General features: G+C 39.3%; 3 protein-coding genes across 6 annotated transcripts in view; 2 read left to right on the top strand and 1 right to left on the bottom strand.

Annotated features, from left to right (window-relative positions):
- Nucleotides 1–9,460, top strand: part of b3gat1a (beta-1,3-glucuronyltransferase 1 (glucuronosyltransferase P) a) — a 92,740-nt gene extending 83,280 nt beyond the window's left edge. The window contains exons 7-9 of one of the 2 annotated variants that reach the window (XM_055226220.1): nucleotides 2,780–3,076; nucleotides 5,320–5,421; nucleotides 5,918–9,460. In XM_055226220.1, the coding sequence (XP_055082195.1) occupies nucleotides 2,780–3,076; nucleotides 5,320–5,406 (384 nt within the window). In that variant the 3' untranslated portion in view covers nucleotides 5,407–5,421; nucleotides 5,918–9,460. The remainder of the gene's footprint in view (nucleotides 1–2,779; nucleotides 3,077–5,319; nucleotides 5,422–5,917) is intronic. The other variant, XM_055226221.1, reaches the window with a different exon arrangement.
- On the bottom strand, nucleotides 1–23,523 carry LOC117380366 (beta-galactosidase-1-like protein 2). 2 transcript variants are annotated; one of them, XM_055226218.1, is made up of 20 exons: nucleotides 23,113–23,523; nucleotides 21,297–21,485; nucleotides 21,124–21,192; nucleotides 20,443–20,538; nucleotides 19,668–19,776; nucleotides 19,466–19,558; nucleotides 19,315–19,396; nucleotides 18,005–18,069; nucleotides 17,843–17,927; nucleotides 17,093–17,236; nucleotides 16,518–16,598; nucleotides 14,936–15,042; nucleotides 13,243–13,389; nucleotides 12,951–13,022; nucleotides 11,724–11,802; nucleotides 11,578–11,665; nucleotides 10,926–11,040; nucleotides 10,246–10,362; nucleotides 9,922–10,050; nucleotides 1–1,051 (listed from the first exon to the last, which is right to left on the bottom strand). In XM_055226218.1, exons 1-19 carry the CDS (start codon nucleotides 23,208–23,210, stop codon nucleotides 9,964–9,966), a joined length of 1,923 nt encoding a protein of 640 aa, XP_055082193.1. In that variant the 5' UTR covers nucleotides 23,211–23,523; the 3' UTR covers nucleotides 1–1,051; nucleotides 9,922–9,963. The 2 variants fall into 2 exon arrangements, with proteins under 2 accessions (XP_055082193.1, XP_033833057.1); XM_033977166.2 differs by lacking the exon at nucleotides 1–1,051 and having other exon boundaries at nucleotides 9,454–10,050.
- The window catches only part of fam118b (family with sequence similarity 118 member B), a 144,399-nt gene that overhangs the window by 100,489 nt on the left and 19,704 nt on the right, over nucleotides 1–24,206 (top strand). The window lies entirely within an intron of this gene.

Below are 24,206 nucleotides of genomic sequence, written 5' to 3' on the forward strand. Positions count from 1 at the left end.
CTTTCAGATATTTTATTTTAATTGCAGAAACAAATAGCTCAATCAAATATAATTACATTTAAATTGCTTTTGTGACGGTTGTAGTTAATGTATCCCGTTATGATCATTCTGTATCATCTCCTTCAGGCAGCTCTGGAGGCTTGTCTTCTCCTCCTGATGATGCATTTATTTTATTTTACAGTTTTCAGTCTTGATTCAACCCTGATTTGATCTGATTTATTAAAACGGAGATGGTCAGAAATGAGGATTTGGTCGTGAAGTTCGAGGATTGCTTTTCTTTGCAAGCCCTGTCTCTACTTTGATCAAAAAATCTGACAAACTGACTTAAAATAATACATTTTTATATGCAGATACATGAGTTTTGTACTGAAGGGGAGCACATAACCATAAATCCACTGTCCCGGGACGTGAAGCATTTGTTTAAAGCCTTAACAAGCACAGTGCAGCTGGAGACGTGAGGAGAGAAGTGGAGTGAAGTTTGGGCATGTAATGAGTCCATCTCGGGCCATCCATCTTGACACCAGCTGAATTACCTGAGTGGACACGCTCGGGGGGCTGTGCGCGTTAGCCTCCAGTCTTGTTAGCGCGGCAGACGTTGGCCGGAGTAAATGGAGCGACGGTATTGACGGGGCCTGTCATTACCTTTCTGTGGGAATCAGCCCGAGAGCCCATTCTCCCTCCAGAGCCCTCCATCACGACCGCGGCAATGTTTATGGGGCTGGAGCTGCGACTGCAAATGAGACAGACGAGAGGAAAGAGGAGAGAAAAGAGAGACAGGGGAGAGGAAAGAGGAGAGAGACAAAGGAGAGGAGAGACAGAGGTGGGACAGAGGAGAGGCAGGAGAGACAGAGAAAAGAGGAGAGACAGAGGAGAGAGACAGAGTAAAGAGAAGAGTAAAGGAGAGAGAGGAGAGAGACAGATGAGAGAGAAGAGTAAAGGAGACACAGAGGAGAGACAGGAAACTGAAGAGTAAGAGTAGAGAGAGAGAGAGGGTGATGAGAGAGAGAATAAGGGACGGAGAGAGAGGGGGAGTGTCAAAAGTGAAGAGAAACTGGAGAGAAACAGACAGAGAGAGGAGGAGATGGGGAGAATGAGAGAAGGAATGACAGAAGGGGACGGACAGAGGGAAAGATGAGGCGAGAAAGAGAGCAAGAATAAAACAGGTGAGGAAGGGAGAGGAGAACGAAAGAATATGAAAAAAGGAAAAAGAGACAGGAGAGAGAGGAAGAGAGAAACCATAACAATAAAAGGACCACAACAGTAGCTTGTGCGCGTGTGTGCGCGTGTGTGCGCGTGTGTGCGCGTGTGTGCGTGTGTGTGCGTGTGTGTTGTTACAGTCTTACATAATTACTGTATCTGAGCTAAAAGGAAACAGAATCTTGCTTTGTACCAGTGAGTTTCACAGTGATGAGAAATTAGCACTGTTGCCATAGCAATTAACAATTCAAAACAAAATTGTATCTTTTAATGGTGAAAAGTGCTAAAAAAATGTCATCTACAAACAGAACACTGAAACATAGAGCAATAATACTGTTTATTAAGCAATGTTTTCAACTATATACTTTTTTTATATACTTTGGTTTATTCATGAATTACTTTGTGCACTTTCAGTAAATCAATATGTCACAAATTGATTGGTTTTTGGATTGTTTTTAGTTTGTTTTCAATGGTAAAAAAGACAATTCTCATAAAGCAATCACCCAATTTAGTAAAACGTGCTGTTTCGTTGCTACGTCACAGTCCATTTCACATGTATCGGGTTTATTTTTGTGTTTTATACCCAAAGCTTATCTGGACCAGTTCGTTCTGTATCTAGTATCTTCTGGTGCAGTTGTTTTCTCTTAAGCCTAAAGCCCCAGATTCCCATAAGCCCTCTTTAAACTCCACTTCACTGCAGCGATCCCTAAAACTGACCACACAGCAGCTCATTACATCACACTGCAGCCCAAGACAACAGCTCATGTTCGGTTCAAAGTACAGCTCCAAATATTAAACCGAGGTAGCTTCTTTCTGCAGCTGTGATTGAATGACTCAGCCTCGTACTGTATCCCTCCTTCTCTTCATTAGGAGCACACCTTTTATTACTGCTGCAGCGCTGGTTCAAACAGAGCACACATAAGAAACTGCGTGGAAAATGAAAAGGGCGGCTGGGCTGTTTGATGCCTCCAGATTAAAGGACTGGTATAATGTGAAAAGTAGGACGTGCTGCCGTGAAGTACCATATTCACATCAGGGGGACTGTGTCGGTAAAGATACTTACAGCGCACTAATGGATCAGCTCCTTAAAAACTCAGCTTATTCATGCTACTTGCTTCAGTGTACAGGGACAGGCTAGTACTTTTTCAACAAGTATATAAGTAGTTTAATGTACTTTCTATCTTTCTAAAACACATCAGAGAATTGAGTGTATTCCAAAGTGGTGGTAATAATCAACAGAGAGAAGGGCAATTGTTAAAAATGTGAATGGTTTTGATTATTATCTGGTTTGCCAAACGTCCGATCCACAAAGTGCTGAACATCGGTCCATTACTTATTCACTTCACATTCAACCACAAGATTTGAACTGTAAAATCTCTGCAGCCATATCTGCTGTGGGGGAGACTAACGGATGTGGCTGCTGTATCCTATTAGTCAAAATGCACCATAATAATCACATCAAAAAACTTTTACCAGACACTGCACAAGTTTATCACTGCAAACTGAAAATATTTTAACATTAACATAAACTTTGCGTACATCACTCTGATTCTACTGCTCACGCTGATGTTCTTTTCTCCAGATGAGATCCACTCGTAAAGTCTCTGTGTGGCCCGTGGCCTTTGTGGGCGGGCTCAGGTACGAGTCTCCCAAAGTGAACGCTGCAGGGAAAGTGTACGGCTGGAAGACCGTGTTCGACCCTCACCGACCCTTCGCCATCGACATGGCCGGCTTCGCCATCAACCTGCGCCTCATCCTTTTCAAGCCCCAGGCCTACTTCAAACTGAGGGGCGTGAAGGGGGGGTACCAGGAGAGCAGCCTACTGCGCGAGCTGGTCACGCTCAACGACCTGGAGCCCAAAGCAGCCAATTGCACTAAGGTAAGGGCTCAGACTCATGCGAACTTTAAATCAGTCCTGATGTTTTGGGTGCTCTTCTGTCTTGGCACAGTTTCAGTGCAATATTCTCAAAATCCATGAGGAATGATTGTACACTTAGAGGCTGGAGAAGGTGCCAAATAAACAGACTTTCACACAAAGAGTTTGTTTCTGATGCTAAAAATAATACAAAAATGCTCATGTAAGTGATGGCAGAAAAAATATTCACCAAAAGCGAAAAAAAGGATTAAATGTGCTACACTATTAAATCATTACAAGTATCAGCTCAAAACAAGTTGTACATTTTGTGGTATATACATAAGCTTGATATGGCATTATATCTTGATCATTGTTAAGTCATTTGTTGCTACAAAGTCTATTTAAAAGTGTTTTTTCAACATGCCACCTGCACACAATAGCACTGATGCTTTGGGGGCGGCTCTAGTAGCATCATCTTTCCATTTGTGCTCACTGCTCCAGCTGAGGCTCAGGTCATTGTTTGGGTCATCTCACTAAACCCTTCTCTGGGCCAGGAGGAGTCAGGCGCCGCTATCCATCGTACACTTCACACTTCACAAAGTCATAGGAGACAGAGCCAACGGACGACATTGGTCCAGCTTGTTCTCCTCCCATTCCCCAAAGTCACTGAGCGTGCTAAATGAAAAGACGGGATTCAAGACGCCGAATTGGAGTCGGGAGGTAGGGACGTCACGCTGATTACAGATGAGCTCAAGGAGAGTCACAAGGGCAAAAAAAATGGATAGCCGTGTGCTGGCATCTCCTCTCCTTATAATCTGCCACTTCACATGCAAGCATGACTATTAACCTCCCCCCTTGCACCTGTGCAAAGTGGGAGTGGGCTCCTGGCACATTTCAAACACACGGGCCATGCATAATTCATGTTGGGCCGCCACGGTGAGATGAAAGGGAAGTGGCTTCTAACGGGGAACAGAGCAGAGCAAAATGAGCCTGACACCTTTTTTCCTCTCCTTCCTCTCTCATTCACCCCACCATCATTTCACTGGTGTTTGTCCGGTCTCCAGAGCCAAATCAATCTGAAGTCTAAAGGCTCTCTGTAGAAGAGCTGCACTGTCTCCCTCACAAACCGCCGGATAGTGTAAAGAGCAGACAAGAGACGCACCAGAGAGCCGGGAATGAGCCGCCGTCACATGAACACAGTGGAGAATAAATACTAAATTTGATTTTAAAATGTCTTTTCCAGCACTTTGTTGTTGGAGTTTAAGTGGACACTCTTCAACTGATGTTTCATTTCTTATGTGAACTGAGCTCAACAATTGGACTGAAAGATGGATGGACACATCTCTAATTACAGAGAGTCTAATTTCTCTTTCAAGCCCCATTCTTCTTGATGAACTTCTCTGTTCTAAGGCATATACGGTCATTTTATTATACAAATTGGTTTGATTTTAGCTTTAACTAAAAACATGATATGTTGAGAGTTGTAAATAAAGCGGCACTGTGGCTGGCACTGGCCTCACAGCAAGAAGATTCTGCCTGGTTCTTTCTGTGCAGTTTCTCATGTTTTTCTGTGTCTGGGTGGGTTTTCTCTGGCTGCTCCAGTTTCCTCCATCCACCCAGAACATGTGCAATAGGTAAAGTCCTCCAGCTAATGTAGTTCTGCCCAAGAACATGAGTCAAGATCTGGAGAAGTTCCCCCTGGTGCTGCTCTGTGCCTGGCACTGACAGGTCGTCCCGTCCTGTTGAGACTGAAGGACGGGTCAGAAGCAGAGGACACATTTCCCTGCAGAGATAATAAAGTTTACTCTAACCTTAACTTCACAACAAATGATAATTAAGTGTATTATGACTGTCTGAGATAAAACCCAATAACATCACCCTGTTGAGTTACAAATCTTCCGCACCACTGCAGTAATTTGAGAATTCTGGGGTTATTTTAGGAGATGTCATGTCGTGTTGATTTAATTAGTAAATATGTTGCTTTTACCAGTGTCGCACCTGAGGGCAGCCATTATCCTATAACCACGAGAGGAGCAGAGCCGTGCTGAGTGGGCTGGATCATATTTGTAAGATAACACACTGTTGTAGCCTCTCTTCACTCCCTAATGCAGGTTTCACGCTCGAGTGGCTCTTTACACCGCGATGCTACAGGAAATACATGTTTTGAAGAATGGGGGGCCGAGTGGGAGCTAAAAGCAGCAAAATAAGAACAGCGTGTTACTAATGTTCATCCCCGTCTACCTTTTCTGTGTGTGTTTTACCTCCAGATCCTCGTTTGGCACACGCGAACTGAGAAGCCCGTCCTTGTAAACGAGGGGAAGAAAGGATTCACAGACCCCAATGTGGAGATCTGAAGACGAGACTAAAGGGTACGTGCAAATAACGACTGGGAAAACATTGGTGGGTGATGTGAGAGCTAGTTTCCATGCCATACTGTGAAACATTCTAGGCAATTTAAAGTAATTTCCATGGAGACAAGCACCAGAAAAGACATATAGTGCACTTTTAGGATAATATTACGATACTTGTTTCATTGTCTGTTAATGTTAAGTCTCAGAGCGGTGTTTTATAGTTAACTAATGTTCAAAAATGATAAATTTCTCACATTGTTTGTTTACAATGCTTCCCACGGTGTGTATTTTACTTTAACAGTATTTAACTATGAAAGAAATAATCATGTGTTAACCCGATACCGCTCAGGAGGACGCAGGTGTTTGTAATTTCCAGCATAATAATTATTCATATTCCTTCCATTCACAGTCACACCTGCACGTGATTTTTAAATGTCAAACATAAACAGCTTTAATGAACCTAAATGAAAGCCTGATGGTTTTTCTGATTACATCTTAATCCTCTTTATCGCAGGTGGTTGGCCTTGGACCTGCAGAAGAGAGAAGAAGAAGAAGAACTACCCCGGCCTCTTGATAAGTGCAACCAGCGTTTAACGTCTTAATGTTTGGAGGACATAAAACAAACAGAACTGTGAATAGGGGACTTTTCTTTTCTGAATAAAAACAGTTTGAAAATAAAGACCTTTTAATTGCATCTTACTAAAGCACAGATTGACAGAAGATGGAGACCCACAACCTGGAAATCACTGGAATTCATGCTACAAAAAGACAGCACAAAAGAAGTGTTAAGTGGATTTGAGGAAATGTCTTGAAGAAAAGAAAACGAAAAACTGAAAATTTCAAAATAACGTTCGGATCTGCACAGTCCAGAGAATTGAGGACATAAAATGGAAGTGTTTCAGCAAAAGAAAGGAATGTTCTTTTGATAAAATGTATTTAATTGGTTTAAGTGTTTTGCAGGCACTTGACTCTCGAGTTCAATACTACTGGCTACTTTTCTGCATCCTTGGGTTTTTATCGGCATCGTTCATTTTAAGCTCATTGTTAGATTTCATCGCATTCAAGTCACCCAGTCAAGTTCATAGACTGTTGCTCGAAAGTGAAACACGTTTGAAAATACTGTTATATTGTCTCCGCACTTATCACGAATGTGGCAACATGTGTAAATAGTGAGTCAAGTCGAGAACAATCAAAGGAACTAGTGATGTAATTAATGTATTTACATGTTCAGAAGTAGCTAAAGTCCTCACAACGATGCACAGGTTTATCCAACAATGAAAGACTTAATATAGCACAGAAGCCCTTCACGTGTTCGGTGATGTAGAAGTTACGACACTGTCACAAAACACTAAAAAAAAATGACATGGCAGCTTAGCTAACACTGTAGTCGGTGTTGTATACACAGATCAGCCATATCATTATGACCCCCTCTGAGTCATGGGTTGTGTTCACGTTTAAACATTTTTTTTAAAGTATTATAAAAAAAATTCACAAAATCCACAAATGTTGATCCAAATATTAACGTTTGGGAACAGATTCACAAATTTACCATAGAATCTTATGTCTTACGTGGTCGAACGTTACCAATTTGAACCCGCACTACGCAACTTTTTAGTCAAAATAGTCGTGATTGTTTTTATTGCACTGCGTTTACTGTCAGCGCGCTTGCATCTCCACAAACCTGGCTCTTACTTAAGCCTCCTCCTGCTTGGAAAATGCTCCTTTGGCTGTATTTTTCCACAGAATTACATAAAAAGTACTGTATGTATCTCCATGGAGGATATTTCGAGGTGTAGTTTTATTTCTATGGATCGTGCGGGTGATGTGCCACCTCCAGAAAGTCACAGTTTTACTTTAAGACACTGAGTCAGATTTGAAACATCTGCATTACGGCATATTCTGAAATAGTCTTGACGATGGTGTTATGACTTCATGTGAACACAGCCTATAGAACGACGCGATAATCTCTTTACCAGCTGTTTGTCCATGTGGTGTAACGGTTTAAACTAGGTCAAAACCTCTTTAAATCTATAGTGAAAAGATCAAGCACGATTAGTGGTTTGTGGATCTTATCAGCTTAAGTAGCTGATATACACAATGCATCTTCGTTTTTTGCAGAAAGAGCGAGATATCAGGCAAAGAAGATAAACATTTAAACAACGATTGATATTCTTCTGGGCATACTGTGAGGCTGGTTTGTGTATAGCCACTCGTAAAGAAACTAAAGCAGCTCTACGTAATTACATTTCCACCATCCCAAATCTGCATTACAATAAGTTGAGGAAAACTTCAGCATATTCTTACTCAAAGTTTTGTCGCATGACCCTAGAACTACTGTACTTTTTACATCTTACACCTCGCTGCAACTTCTCCCTATTGGAAAAAAAAGCACAATTGATATCTTATTTTTGCAAAGCATAACGGTAATAATACACTTTGTTGTGCGTTGTGGATTGAGGCTGATAAAACTCCCATGGTTGTGTTGGTTGTATCTATGTTTAGTGTCTCAAAGGGAAGCAAGATTTTTACACAGATGTAGCCACAACACTGCATAAAGCTTAACACTGTAACACAGATATCCTCTACTGTTAATAGGATCTAGGCGAGTTGATATCCATCGTGCAATACACAGGGGTGCCGCTTATCTTACGTTATAGCGAAGAAGCTGCGGAGAATTCAAACTTTTAACTTGTACCGTTGCCAAATTATCTCCCAACCACCACACGACATGGTTTATAATTTACGCATGACCTTAAAGACAGATTTTGGCCCGCTGTGCTTCCCCTACTTTGACTAAACAAGCTCAGTCGACTTATTTTACCGATGTACCACGACTCGTCTGCCCTTATTTATTGTATTTATTTATTTATCAAACGTGGATGTGCAATTTAATCGAGTCTGTGTTTATTGACAGCCCTTCCGAAACAGCACGGGCAAACATAAACACTGCCTAATTTAAACTACGCCCAGTGTAATTTTACAACACGCAGGCTGTCGAGTGTTTTTGTCCTACCACTGTCTGCTGTTGTCTATCTTTACACAAGTGTTAATGAGTTGCTGCGTTATAATTGGAGGATAAGCAAAGCGTTATTGAAGAATTTGTGACGTTAATATGTATTCAGATCAGTTACGAATTGTGCAAAACAGTGAAACTTAAGACAAATATTATGACAAATTTGCATAATAGGCTTTTTTTTTTTGGATAATCTTATTGATCAGTGTCTTGTGTAATGTTTTCAGCTCTGCATTAACGCGCACTGGCTTTGTTCCTGAATGAAAATATTGTGCACTTTCATTGTGTTATAAAGCGAACTGCCCACGTAGTGTTAAATATCGCTCTCGGCCAAACACTCAACAAAGAATGCAGCTTACACATCAGCAGAAAGTACTAATATTTTGTGATCTAACTACAGTACGTGGCATTGTAAACTTAAAGATGCACTGTGTAGCTTTTCGGTCGCACGCTCACCGCTTGCTCGTCTCCGTGGAGGTGTTATCGCTTCGCCTGGAATATTTCACAGTGCTGCATTCCGTGTGTTATTTTTATTGCTGAAAAATAAACTGAAAAACATGGATTATTACTGTGAGAAGGGTTTAATGCCACACTGTAGGACATTTCGGGCAAAGCTGTAGCATCTCGAGGTGGTGGACACTGCGAGAAAAGTTCCATAGTGCAGCTTTAAGTAGGTTAATCAAGCAAGCGTTCACAAAGGGCTTCAATTGATGTTAAAACTTCTGCCAATAACATGAGTTTTTCTGTATTATTAACCAATGTATCAAGCAATAGCTCTTACACAAATCGGTCTAATTGTAGAAGGAACGAGGTTAAACGGTGCAGGATGTTCAGTATTTATTGTCAGTTAAAGTGTTTCCTTGTGAGGGCTTCTTTATGGCACAATACACTTTACATCCGGGTCCTCTGTTTCCATTCTCAACCACAGTTTTTTCGGTGACATCGGTTCACACCTTATGCATGTGACTCTTACAGACGTTTCTTTGCCACAGCAGTTCAGTCTCAGAGAAAGATGTTAGTTCAATCAGAAAATAAACAACTCTGAAGAAAAAAAAACGTGTCCGAGTTCATTTACTTTGTCGTATTTGTGTTTCAAGGTAACTCGAAACGCAATTAAGTGCTGTTCTTAAGGTAAAGGTTTGATAATTTAGCTTTTTCTTCAAATATCTGTTATTTTACCGTTGCAGAAACTGAAGCTTATCCCAGTTCCCACGGGCCTGGCTCTGAGTCATTACCACACAACAAAATACTCTCATATTAATTTACAAAAGGTAATTTACAGTCTCAAATGCATATTTAGACAGAGGAAGTGGAGGAGTGGATCCCCTAAAGACAAACTCAAAAGGTCTGAAGATAGAAATTCTCAAGATAAAACAGAATTACAAACAGGATTAAAAACTTTGGATAAAAACACATACTTCCAATGTGGACTTAGCGTTAAATTAAGTTATAATTTTTAGGCACACGAAAAATAAAGACATATATAATAAAGACTTAAGACATACTTTTTTGCTTAACTCTCTATCCTCGCTCTGTGCTGCTTCCGTTCACTGGACATCCACGCTCATGCCATAGTCAGCGCTGGGGGAGAACAGGATCTTACCGTCGGATTCTAGCTCCTCGAAAACCATCAACTGTCAGAAATACAAGAGCGTTACGGATGGACTCGAATTACATTTACGCAAAAACGTCCAATTGCATCACATTAGCAGTAAAAAGCAGACTCAGATACAGTTTATAAATCTGTAAACTGATGGCAACAATCCAGTTTTCATCATTCTGAAACTCGTGGAAATCCAAAATTCGCATATGTCGACATAAATACGCACATGGTTATCTCCTCTGTTTAGCCACGGCGCCGGCAAATATAAAGTCTGCTGTGGACCGACTGAAGAGTACCGTCCCAGATTTTTTCCATTGACAAAGATGACACCTTTTCCCCAGCCCTGAACAAAACATTAAAACACAAAGACCTTTTTAGTTAATTAACACATCTGGAGATCGTCTACTACAGTTGTCCCTCGCTATATATATATTTTTTGTGCAATTTTGATGCTTTTTTACAGCATATGAACGTGCATTGTGTTCTCTGTAGACCATTGTCCATCAGTCTCCTCCGTGCTGTGTCTCCTGTCCAGTACAGAATGTGTTCAGACAAATTTACATAAATGTTCGATCGACACGACAGCGAAGCGGCGCCAGGACGAAGAGGCGTGGTCAGAGCAACTGTGAAATACACCTGAGTCACTATTAAACAAAAGAGAAATGTGACAAAATGTTAATGCCTGTGTGAGAAAAGTGTATAAAGTGTGTGGTGAGGGGTTTTACAGCTGCAAAACATAGAATAATTGTAAAAATAAAGCTGATACTTCGCAGTTTTCACCTATTGCGGGTTATTTTTAGAACGTAACGCCAACAATAAACGAGAGACCACTGTACGAAATGCATGTATGAAACACACACGTACAATTATATTAATATATTAAGTATCGTATGATGTCCAACTTACAGGAAGTTTAATAAAAGTGTCTTTAAGCTGCGTCTTTATGTGGAGCTTGGCCTGGAAAAATCCTGGGAAAGACGGTCTTTGGTGCATAGAGAGCCAGTGTCCTGAAGTCTTCAATCTGAAAAAGCATCAAAGTAGCAGTAGATAAATTAGTTTGATTAGTTTTCCATGCTCCTTTTCACTTTCAGAGGTTGCTTTAGTAAATAAACTGCCACCTTTGCCGTCCTCTCTTCACTCAACAGCCAACTTTATTCATAGAAAACCATAAATCTGCTCTGTGGTTTTGACCGGGGGCTTGAACCTCAATGTTCTTTTACACTTAATTCACTAATTTGCTTCCAAAACCTCTGTTAGATAAATTTTATTTCTATTTTAAAACATCTGAACTGTTCCTTTTTCTTAAAACTACCGTCTCTAAACTCTAAACTTATAAAACGTGCAACATGGCATTTATACAGTTTTCAATAATTTAACTGAACCATTTAAAAAAATCTCAAAATGGGTGTGACTGAAATACAATTTGCATTAAAAGGTGACATTTTCTTTTGCATATTATAGTTAGAAGCGGCTTTGTAATCAGCGACAGGAAGCAAAGGCAGGAGATGTAATGACAGAGAATTACCAAAGAAAAAGATGATAATATTTAAACACTAACTTGTTTACAAAGGCGGGCTTCATTTCCAAACTATAAATAAGGAAGTCTCGCAAAGGCTGTTTGTTTAACTCAATGTCCCCAACAATACCTGCAGCAGAAGAAAATATGGTTTATTTAAGATATTTTAAGTCAAATTTAAACTGTACCTTTGCGTTGTTCATCCAAAGTTGTTCCATAATTAACTCGGCCAGTATTTTCCACCAAAAAGCTCAATGTTCTTTTTCCCTGTAGAATATAAGGATCAGACAAAATAAATAAATACATAAATAAAACGAAAATATGAATCATTATGTGAGTGATTTATCTTTTACAAAACATCTCCATATACAAAAGTCACTGACAGTTGAAAAAACTTCATAACGGTTTTGTTTTCAGAGCGTTTAGAACGACTCTTCCGACATTAATCTGAGTAAATCCAGCACCGAGGAACGAACCCTCATTGTACAGTGGAACTTTGAGTCACATGGGTCAAATTCAGACATTTTAACACCAGAGATGCCCCGAACGTAAACGCCATTAAAGGAATAATAAGTGTTTTTCAAAGACAGGGGGCAGTATGTGATCTCCACAGACCTGACTAGTCCTGATTTCTTCCTGTGGGGCGATCTTAAAGAAAAGGTGTTTGTGAATAAACCTCAGACAATAAACGACTTAAAATGTAACATCGAGGATCAAATAAGACACATAAGCCCGGAAATGCTTCAAATGTTGCGTAAAGTGCGTTGGATCGGGCGATTCAGGGCGAAAATGTGGTCATTTTACTTTCCCTAGTTTAAGTCGTGATAAGTTCAAGTGTAAGTGAACAATTATAACCGTATATATTGCCAAAAATCTCAGAAGGTTCAGTTTACCTACTGCTAAAATTTGGTGAGTTTAACTTAAGAATTACAAGAGTGATTGGAGATTTAAAAGTGTCAGTGACTTATGGGCTTTTGTACATTTTTACTACTTAAAGCTGCACTATGTAAACTTTCCATCGTCAATAGAGATGATTTGCATGAACTGTTCCACTGTACAGCATTAACGTTTCTAATCTTGCTTTTGTTCAATTACAGATGTTTTTATTCCTCTAAAAAACTACACTACGAAGCATTTTACGGAGCTAAATTATTCCCTGATTGTGTGAAAGACGGACTGATGTGGGTAGAGTTGTGTTTTAGTTTTAGTTTTTCCTCAAACGATGCAGAAAAGACGGAGCCACTGTCTGTGCGAATAGTCATCTGTGTTATTTTTTCATCATTCTGAAACTAATGCTCATCTCTAAGAACATAGATATTTAATGCTTTACAATGGAACCTTCCAGGCAAAGCAATAATGTGCTATGCAGTACACTAAACTGTTAAACTATATTAAAATACTAAATGAATGAATACCTTTCCATCTGGTAACGTGAGCTCCAACACATTATAATCCAAAACTCCAACACACTGTTTGTCGACAAAAACCTTCAAAAAATGAGAAATTATTGTAACACGTCTCAAAGATTAGTGTAAAAGTCACAGGCTGAGATTGTTAACAAGCCAAGCAATCAGCACCAATCCGCGGTGCTACTTTCGACAAAAGAAATCCACCGCCGCCTCGCAGGGATAAAGTGTAATGTTCTGTACAAAAATCAAATGTGTGATTCAAAAAAAAAAAAAAAAAACACTGAAACTTTTCCCTCACCAAAGCTCGGTCTCGGATGTGGTTGTTGGAGTTTAGCGTCCCTCCGGAGTGAATGGTGGTTTCGTATAAAGTGTATCCATAGGACTGGCCGTTGTGGTTGTTCACGGGTAGATTCTCCATGTTTATCGGCTTTTCTGACTTAAAAGGCTGAAAAATATAAACAAATAAGACGTAACATTTCACTATTGATATTGTTCCAACACTCACAGTATATTTTAGCCACTATAATGAAACTACGATGCTCAGTTTGACTATTTTTTATCAGAACCACTCCACAATTATAGATACAGACACAACAATAATGAGCACTTTTATAAACCAAACCCACAGGTCAGTGGTTCAATTCCAGAAACTACAAGTGTTTACTACTGCGTTCTCGGGCAAAATACTTCTCCCACCTCGCCTCTGTGTGAATGTGATGTGAGTGAGCGGTTGTTAGGGTTGTGCAGAAATATCGAAATATCAAATCGTTTAATTTAATGATACAGTGTTGATATCGTGGGCTGATGTATCGATACATCGCCAAGATTTTTTTTTGTATATTTTACCAAATTATCCTGTCACAGCGCTACATTTGTGTTTGTGCAGAACGTTTGACATTTGATTCACTGTTTGGATCATTAAAACGGGTTTATTTCATATTAACTTTGGTTTAACAAAGACTTTTAGCGTCACAGTCGTGTTTTAGTCGATGTGTTTTGATCCTTCAGAGTCGTTAAACTGCACATGTCTCTGTAAATGTAAATGTGGAGCTCGTATAAACTGTGGATGAGTAATTCTAGCCAATGCTACAGTCTGATGTGTTTTTCCAGTTGGTAAAATGCACAAAACAAAATGCACTTTATGTTCATTCATCTTCAATAAATGGAAGATAAACAAAAAAATAAATAAAATTAAAATGGATTTTTTTGTGAAAATGGGGTTGATCATTAAAGGCCCTGAAATCCTTTATTTTTCACCGAATCATATCGAACGAATTTGAAATATATGGCATTGCACTGTATCGAGATATGTATAGTATCGGCAACTTCTTAATGATACCCAGCCCTGGTGTTTGTGGCCGTGGATTGGCCGCCACTCCTCTGTCCGTCTACCCCAGGGCAGCTGAACAGAAGTAGCAAGCCACCACCAAATGATTTTACACATCTACTTTACACAACTAATGCGTTACTATTATTATACGATGCTCTGAACACTCGACTTGCTGTAATAATTTGCTCAAAAATCACCCTGTTTTTCGATTGTATTGCCATTTGCCTATTTCACCTGCTTCTAAAACCAACTTTAAGGGCAAAATCTCCGTGGCAGGTGTTTATTCAGAGTCATTAATCTTCTTTTGTCAGTGATTACAATGTCAAACCTGATTGGTATAGTTGTTTCTCTATGTCTTGATTAAACAATTATGCAACACTAGACACAATCACACCGAGACTTTGTGATTGAGCGCGATTGTCAGGTCTTCAAGTTTAGCATTCAAAGCCGTTTTTGTAGAACATTTTGGCAGCACTTGTGAATCACAGTTTGAGAACAAAGAAAAAACAAAGGCTGAAATAACAGAAACACAGATCTTAACTCCCTGAATCCAAAATCAAGCTTTCTTATAAAAAATCTGGTACTTTTACAGAGCAATGGGGTGTCGAGCTGCTATAAAATTAGATCATAAAAATGTCCTTTTTGCGTATAACTCTATTACCTTGTCAATGAAGTGCAAACTGTCCCAGAGAGATTGATGCTGATGAACGACTGCAGGCTGGTATGCTTTTCTCTCGACCAGAAAGGGCATTTTGGGGAGGTCCTGAGCTGCAAGATATTAAGGAAATAATTAATAGCTTTGTGATAAAAAAAAGAAAGAAAAAAGTCTGACATTTTCATCCCTGCTACTTCATTCGTTTCCCCAAAGTCCCCAGATCCACAGTGTTAAAAGACTCCACTTTACAATGGTTAACAGCCCTCCTCTGATTGTCTAACTGCGTTTTAAGGTGTTAGCGCCTTGTACAGACACTAGCTCTCCCTGCAGAAAAGCTTGACAGGATTCTCTTATCGCCAAGTGAGTGGTTAACATCCCCTTAGAAAGTCTTTGAATGTCCAAATCTACACTTAAAAAAGGCACTACAGAGCTGTAATTGCACTATACGCTCATGGGTTTCCTGTTCTGTGAGACATTGTGACGACTTTTTCCAATTCAAACGATGTAATATTTAGTTTTAAATTGTTAATCACTACAGAAATGGTCTTAATTTTTAATCATTTTGAAACACATGGGGAGATTCTGAAAGGGCAATGGGTAATTAGTCGGGTCATGATTAGTCTGCGCTCTTTGCCAGTTCCTGTCCTGGATCAATAACTGGTTCAACGAGGACATCATAAAACCTACGCCAAACTGCAACGTAATGTAATTTAAAACGCAATGTAATCTATGTAAGATCTAATTACAGAAAACAGTGTGAGGAAATTAAAAGCTTATCAAAGTTCCTCTCATATCTGGGCCGTTGCACATTGTTTAGCAGACTACAGAGCATAAGGATGAATCATGCAGCCTTTCAAACTTCAATCAGTGCCTCTCTGAGAAAATTGTTATTTTGTTGTGTTGGAGCCAGTCCAGATGAGATTGCCCAAAGCTACATTTCCACCCCTGGCCACAAAACACTAGTGTTCTGGCCTTAACCACAAAACCATTGTTTTACAAATCACAAAATGCACAAGGAATAAACCTGATAAAAAGACAAACATGTAATTTTCACGATGGGGGTGATTGAGGGTCTGTCAGGGCGAGCTCACATGCATAATGTAATCTCAGCTCTAACTCACGGCTTGTAATAATCATTTAAATGATCCAGGTTTGCTAGAGAAATTAACCTTTAGAGAAAAACATTTGTAAAAAGAGACGTGTAGAGTAGACTGGTAAGATTCACTGTGGATGGATTAGAATCACAATGTGAATGAAACGGCAATTAGCAGATTGAACACGCTTGAACTGTATGAACTGAATCAGAGCTGCACAAAATATCACAGTCAAATCAAAATGTACAGACAAATGTGGTGGTTCCTGTAGTTTAGACCTTTACAAACATGTTATGACACATGGGATTCTTGTATTGCTTTGAGTTAATCACATTTGTTCTCTCAAATGTTAATGCTCCTGGAGTTGTTTTAACATATATTTCAAATCTAGGCTTTTCACATTGTCCAGCTCTAAGCAGAAGTGTGATTTGAAATTTACATTTAAAAAGCGTGAATTTGTGCGTCCAGCTGTATATCTCAAAAACAACACTCACTGTGGTAGTGGCTGAATACATTTCTTAGAAGGCGATACTTGGTGGTGTAATCCCCAGCCTCGGATAATGGAGCGTCGTAATCTGAAAGATAATATGCTATCAGAAGTGCTCTGGAGTCAGGCAGTGGCGTTCACAGCACACACCTATCACACATCTCCAGACCGCAGCGGACCGAGACACATTCAGGTTATCTTGACACAAAATGTATCCTTTTTAAAGCAGAGATGCACTGAGCACAGTCCAAACCTGACGGCTCCAGGTAAGAGGTGTCCCGAGCACCTCTGAAACTCTCATCTTTTATATAGAAGGTCATTACAAAGTTAAGTACCCTGAAGGAACATATTCAGACATTGTACTACTTTCTAATTCTCATTTGTTAACATTTTAAAGAAGGTGAAGGTGAAAGGTCAAAGTCAGAGGTGTTATTTGCATAAAGACACAGATTTATAAACAGAATCCTCCTGCTCGGTTAAAAGTGCAGGTTAAACACTGAACTACAAGATGGAAATACAATGGAGCGTTAACATTATTTATATATGACTAAAGATTTATTTAACACGTGTGATTAAACTTACCATAGCTCGTTATCATAGGTTTTGGTGATGGGATTCCAACAGCCAACGCTCCGTTCATGAATCCAAAATTTGTGCCTCCGTGAAACATGTACAGGTTGATGGACATATCCATTTTCAGGATTTCTGTGACAACTGCCACCATTTCTATCAAAAGCAAAATGAAGCTAATCTTTTTGGTTAAACAGGCATTAAATATATAATTTAGACTTTAAACACGTTAACACAGCTCTCTGTTCTTGGTCTATAGGGTCTGTAGGGTCTATACAGTCACATTTATGTTCAGGGTTTAATGAGCTTCACGGTCACTCGCTGAGACCGACTGCACTGGACTGCACTGGACTGGACTGGACTGGACTGGACTGGCACAGATCCATCCTGAGTCTCCTTTCATGTTCTCTTCAGAACTGAGGATTTTAGTCCAGTTTTTCTCACTTCTGTGTGAAACTGCACAGCTTGATTTTCACAATTCTGTGCAGAGTTAAGAGATAGTGGACCGAGTTTGTGATTTATTAAAGAATGTTAATAAATTATAAACAATATCTTTATTTTTACAGTTTGGAGACAATCGAAACAGGTATGAAGACACACATGTTATCGTGTCTTAGATTATATTTGTAGTAATAGATATTAGGAATTTGTTTTATTCAGAATTTCAAAAAGCACTGAATGAGTTTTTACATGCCCCTGTGTATAACTGAAGCACCTGCCTGATCTTTACTGGTTTAGAGCAGAAATAGAGCGGCTGATTACCCTCAGCAGGAAACACATGATGCAGGCCCCCCCAGAGATCAAACCAGCCCGTCCAGTACTCCATCACCATCTTAGGCCTGTGGGGCTGAGAACAAAGTGATGATGCAGCGACGAGCAGAGACACTGTCATCACCTTTAACTCCTGTAACACAAGACACTGACCTGTATGTCATCCAGATATTTTAGGTCTTTTGGGTTTAGCTTCTGAAAGTTAATTGTTTCCAGAGCTGAAATTAAAAAACACAAAAAATACAAATATATTAAATAGACAAATAAGAACACAGAAACACTATTGTCACAACAACTTTTCTGTAAATAAATCAATTTCGTTTCCCCCTAAAAGTACATTGTAAAAGTAGCTCTTTGTGACATAATGAGACACCTGTGTCCTGTCTGCATCTTACAATAAAATCTTTTATTTTTGGTAAACCCATAAAAGCAGTAAGTTTCACTCTGGCCCAAATGCAGTCACTTTACAGTCTGAATGAAGCCGTTCACAAACCCAAAAATTAATGAATGTGAATGTTAATGACGTGATAAAGGGATTGTGAGGAAGTAGTTAGACGGATTTAAATACATACTTCCTCCTTTTGCTGTTTGAAAATGAGTTACCCCAGGTTTTTAAATCCACCAAAGAATCTATTACATGTGATGGTGAACAAATATGAGATAAAATGAGGTTCTTAAATTAAATCCTTAAACAGGGAACCCACGAAAAAGAAAGTCCAAGAATCTCACTGGGTTCAACTGTGGGTGAGTGGAAGGAAGGAAGGAAGGAAGGAAGGGTGGATGGAAGGGTGGAAGGAAGGAAGGAAGGAAGGAAGAAAGAAAGAAAGAAAGGAAGGAATGAATGAATGAAGGAAGGGTGGATGGAAGGAAGGAAGGAAGGAAGGAAGGAAGGAAGAAAGAAAGGAAGGAAGGGTGGGTGGAATGAAGGAAGGAAGAAAGGAAGGGTGGAATGAAGGAAGGAAGGGTAGAGTGAAGGAATGAAGGAAGGAAGGGTAGAGTGAAGGAAGGAAGGAAGGAAGGAAGGAAGGAAGGATGAAAGGAAGTGTGGAAGAAATGAAGGAAGGAAGTGTGGAAGAAAGGAAGGAAGGGTGGAATGAAGGAAGGATGAAAGGAAGGGTGGAATGAAGGAAGCAAGGGTGGAAGGAATGAAGGAAGGAAGAGTGGAAGGTATGAAGGAAGGGTGGAAGGAATGAAGGAATGAAGGGTGGAAGGAAGGAAGGAAGGGTGGAAGGAATGAAGGAAGGAAGGAAGGGTGGAATGAAGGAAGGGTGAAAGCAAGAAAGGGTAGAGTGAAGGAAGGAAGGACTGAAGGAAGGGTGGAATGAAGGAAGGGTGAAAGGTAGGGTGGAAGGACAGATAAATAAATAAATCAAATGTAATATAGGATAAATAAAAATAAAATATAGGTTCCTGAATAAAACATAATAAATAAATGTAGTATATAAAAGTGTGTTCTGTCACACCTCCTTTCACTCGTCCCATCTTCAGCCCGTCTGCGTTGTCCGAAGTCACGAGCTGCTCAGTGACGCCTCTCGACAGTAACGCCTTCAAAGACAAGAGCGTACTGGTCACCACAAAGAGCTACGCAGATGGATTTCATATTTAAAGTCGTACTTCCTTCATGAAGGTCATATAGTCTGTGTCTTTAGCATAAGATCCATATTCATTCTCCACTTGAACTGCGATGATTGGGCCTCCGAAAGAGTACTGCAATATTCAACACGAGGACAGAAACACCAAAATGTCTCAGAACTATGACTTTTAAACAATTATTAGTTACCTTGTTCTGTGTTTAATATAATATCCATAAACTCACCTGATGCCGAACGACTTTTTTAATGAGCTGGTCAAAGTATTTGTTGACTGCGTCTGTAAATCCAGGGTAAGTTGTTCTTAGTTTCATGTTTGGATCTCGCAGTAACCAACTATATAAATGCAAAAACATCGACATTATTGGTATTTATATTACAGCACATTCACGGTTTAGTAACGAAGTACTACTAACAGTACTTTTTCGATTCGATACAATACAAAACGATATATTTCAACTCGATTTGTACGATTTGGTGAAAAACATAGCCTTTCGTGACCCTTAATGACCTCATGTTCACAAAAAATAAACATTAAATGGTGCATTTTTCTTCCGTTTACTCAAGATGGATGAACATAAAGTGTGTTTTGCTAACTAGAAGCACACATCAGACTGCTCCATTGTTCAATATGATTCATCCACAGTTTATACGAGCTCCACATTTACATTTACACAGAGACACGTGCAGTTTAACACTTTAACAGCTCTGAAGGATCAAAACAATCGACTAAAACACGACTTTGTTAAACCACTGTCTGTGCAAAGATAATATGAAATACACCTGTTTTAATCAACAAAACAGTGAATCAAATGTCAAAAGTTCTGTATAAACCAGTTTCTTTCCGCTAAACGAGCCACAGAGTCGAGCTGTCACAGAATAATTTGGTAAAAAATACAAAAAAATATATCGATACAGCGGCACACGATATCGATACTGTATCATTAAATTAAACAATACGATACAGTGATATTTCGATATTTTTTAGTTAAAATATTATACCTCGGGAGTCCTCCTAAGTCCCATTCAGCGCAGATGTAGGGTCCTGGACGCAGAATCACCCACAGCCCTAAACTGTCCGCAAGCTCAAGGTACGCTCTGGAAAACACGCACAACATTTAGTTATTTAGCGGTTACGTCGTTGTTCATTAGTAGATGTCGTCGTAAATGCGCAAATCGTTATTATTTTGCTGTTATTTTAAAAGATTCACCAAAAAAAACACCAGAAAACAGGCGTGAGAGTGAGTGAGCTGGAGTTTTTGGAACCGATTGGACAGTTTAATCTGTATTTTCGTGTATAAAAATGCTCTTTACTTGTACGTCTATGTCTGTGTACAGAATATTGCAAGAGATTTTAGTCATTTTAAGAGCTTTTGCCAGCGTCCCCTTAGAGATTAAGTGATGCACGGGGCATGTCTTCAGTAAAACAAACATTTCTTTCGTCAACTACAGCCCTAAACAAAGCACTAACATCACAACTCTTTCTGGGAATCAAGTTTGAATGTAACACAGCTGTTTGCACGTCTTACAGAAAGAACGTTTAGGGTGAAAATGTGATGTTTTGTAGGGATTTGGCGTGGATGCAAGTTGAAAAATCGGCTTCGAAGGGCAACAGTGCCACCTTGAGGAATATTTACTACACAGCTGAAGAAGAACAGACCAGTTTTGTGTCATTTTACTTACTCTAAATCCAGGTCATCCTCAAAGTTAAACACACCTCGTTCAGGTTCATGCAGATTCCAGGGAACATATCTACAACAAAATACCACAAATATCATCCTATATTCTCCTATTGTTGGTTAATGTTTTATTTATACATTGTCTATTCTGTTCATCGCCTTAAAAGGTTCGCTTACGTCGTGAGTGTGTTGATGCCACAGGCTTTCATCTTGAGTAAACGATCCTCCCAATAAGCTCTGGGCACTCGGAAGTAGTGGATGGATCCTCCCAAAATCCGAAACGGCTTCCCTCCCAACGTGAACTGAGAAGAATTAGCTTGAAGTTTCTCCGTTCGGCTCATTCTTCGTGCTCCTGACGACCTCTTGCTTCAGAAAAAGAAAGAAAACAGTGATTATATTGAGTGTGCATGAACAGACACGTGCAGCGGATCAACCTCGGCTGACTCGATCATAAAGTACTTCACTGATTGTCAAAGGGCGGTAATTACGTGTGCACTGGTGTTGTAATAAATGTCGACTGAGATAAGACGGTTTAGGATTTATATAGTATCTCTATTTGTCAATGAAATACCACAGCGACATTCAGAGGTTAGACAAAAATATTCATAAACAAACAAACAAACGAGCAAAAATGACTAGAAATTTGACAAACGTATATTAATTGATAAGAAATACAACACTGACATTTAGAGTTCGCACAAAAAAATATTCATCAACAGAAGTAAAATCACAAAACTATTTCATTTTTGTTACAGTGGTTGCCAAATATAAATGACGACAGCGCTGGACATTCTCTGGTGCAGGGGTCTCCATCCTGCAGCTTTCCACCCGCCTCCAAGCAGCTCGCTAAAAGATCTCTGGATTATATGTTTTGTGCTGAAAAGCTAAAACTTGATTAATTACCACTGTAAATGTATAATTTTGATGTCTAACTTTGTGGACTAATAAATGAGCAATGGTTTATGTTTTATAAGCATCAGTAGCTCTGTGGTGTTGTCATTTTGTAAAGGGAGCTCACTGGAGGAAAAAGGTTGGAGACCCCTGAGAAAGCATGACAGGGTACTTAAAAAAATAAGAATAATAATAAAAAATAAAATAAAATAAATACATTAAAAATATGATAAGCATTAAAATAAAATAAAACAATAAAAAATAAAATAAATAAATAAAACAATTAAAAATGTAATAAAAATAAATAAAATAAATAAAATCAAGTCAAAATCACAACAGTGTGTACTTTCTGTTACCAGATACTTTGTCCAAACAAAAGGTGTGTTGCAGCAGGTTTAAAGTCCAGACAAACAGACTCAGCAGGTTTGGTGCAGGACAGTCAGGGGTACATGTTTAATAAGGTACAAGTGGTGTAGTCTGTCACACTGACCACTGGTGTAGTCTGTCACACTGACCACTGGTGTAGTCTGTCACACTGATGCACAAGACAACAGGGCTGTCGTGTGTGTCTTGTGTGTGTGTCTTGTGTGTGTGTCTTGTGTGTGTGTCTTGTGTGTGTGTCTTGTGTGTGTGTCTTGTGTGTGTGTCTTGTGTGTGCATGGTTCATTGCCTTTATCAGTTTTATCAATGTTAACAACATGCATAGCTGAAACTCAGTTTTGCATGGCTGAAGTTGAGTTTGCATGGCTGAAGTTGAGTCCTGCACAGCTGAAGTTGAGTTTGCATGGCTGAAATGGAGTCTGCATGGCTGAAATGGAGTCTGCATGGCTGAAGCCGAGTCCTGCACGCCTGAAGTTGTGAGAGAGTTGAAAAGTTGAATCCTGCGGGGCTGGAGCAGGCTGAAGCTGATCCCTGCATGGCTGAAGCTGAGTCTGCAGGGCTGAAGCTGTGTGAGAGTTATCCTGCATGTCTGATCTGATCCCTGCACGTCTGAAGCTGATCCCTGCACGTCTGAAGCTGATCCCTGCACGTCTGAAGCTGATCCCTGCACGTCTGAAGCTGATCCCTGCACGTCTGAAGCTGTGAGTTGTAAAGTTCTTACCTGGAGCGGTGGTAGATGATGAGCGCGCACAGACCCAGACACAGCAGCAGCAGGTAGCGCTGCTTCAGAGACAGACGGACACAGGACAGTCTTTCCATGGACAGAAAATGGACTTTTTCAGCTCCAGTCTAGAACCAGAACAGTCCCCGTGTCCCCTCCATGTGAGATCACTCAGTCCACGCGCTGCTGCAGACGAAGAGAACGAGTTTCACGACATGAGACTCATGACTCTATAAAACGCCCCGATCACAAACATGTCATGACAGGCAGCGTAAAAAGTACATTACGACAATAAACTCTCTGTTTTTTAAGTTAAAACGACGTGTTTACGGCGTGTTTATCAGTAAACCTGCAGGTAAAGTGAGAGTGAGATGAAGGTTACGCAGTTAGCCTTTAGCACAAACAAACACTGGGATTTAGGGACTGGCACAAAAGTATAAAACAAACACACCGCTGGTATTTAGGGACTGGTACACAAGTACAAATCTCAATAAAACGAAACAAAATGGCTACAAGTAAAAAAAAAAAAAAAAAAAAAAAAAAAAAAAAAAAATAATAATAAAATAAAATAAAATAAAATAAAATAAAATAAAATAAAATAAAATAAAATAAAATAAAATAAAATAAATAAATAAATAAATAAATAAATAAATAAATAAAATAGCAAAAATGATAACAACAATAATAATAATACTAAGAAGAACAAGAACAAGAAGAACAAGAATAGTAACAATAATAAGAATAATAGTAACAATAATAAGAATAATAGTAACAATAAGAAAAATAAGGGTAACAGTAGTAGTAGTAGTAGTAGTAGTAGTAGTAGTAGTAGTAGTAGTAGTAGTAGTAGTAGTAGTAAAAGAAAAATTCAATTATGTCAACTGGGCAAAAAGTTATTAGAGTGAATAAGTTAAGATTCTAATAACTGTCCAGTTGACAGAATTGAAATTTTCTTTTACTATGGCTCATGCCTGGACATGTCAGGGAATATACAGACACTACTACTACTACTACTACTACTACTACTACTACTACTACTACTACTACTACTACTACTACTACTACTACTACTACTACTACTACTACTACTACTA

The sequence above is a fragment of the Periophthalmus magnuspinnatus genome, chromosome 13 (assembly GCF_009829125.3).
Source record: "Periophthalmus magnuspinnatus isolate fPerMag1 chromosome 13, fPerMag1.2.pri, whole genome shotgun sequence".
In the NCBI taxonomy this organism is placed as follows: Eukaryota; Metazoa; Chordata; class Actinopteri; order Gobiiformes; family Gobiidae; genus Periophthalmus; species Periophthalmus magnuspinnatus.

What these genes read in the sequence shown, in the direction of transcription:
- LOC117380366 (XM_055226218.1), bottom strand. Translation starts at nt 23,210, where the DNA reads ATGGAAAGACTGTCCTGTGTCCGTCTGTCTCTGAAGCAGCGCTACCTG. An exon ending in TCACGTTACCAGATGGAAAG is followed by an intron (nt 11,803 to 12,950) that starts GTATTCATTCAT and finishes TATATTCTACAG; the next exon opens with GGAAAAAGAACATTGAGCTT. An exon ending in TAAACAGAGGAGATAACCAT is followed by an intron (nt 10,051 to 10,245) that starts GTGCGTATTTAT and finishes TATTTCTGACAG; the next exon opens with TTGATGGTTTTCGAGGAGCT.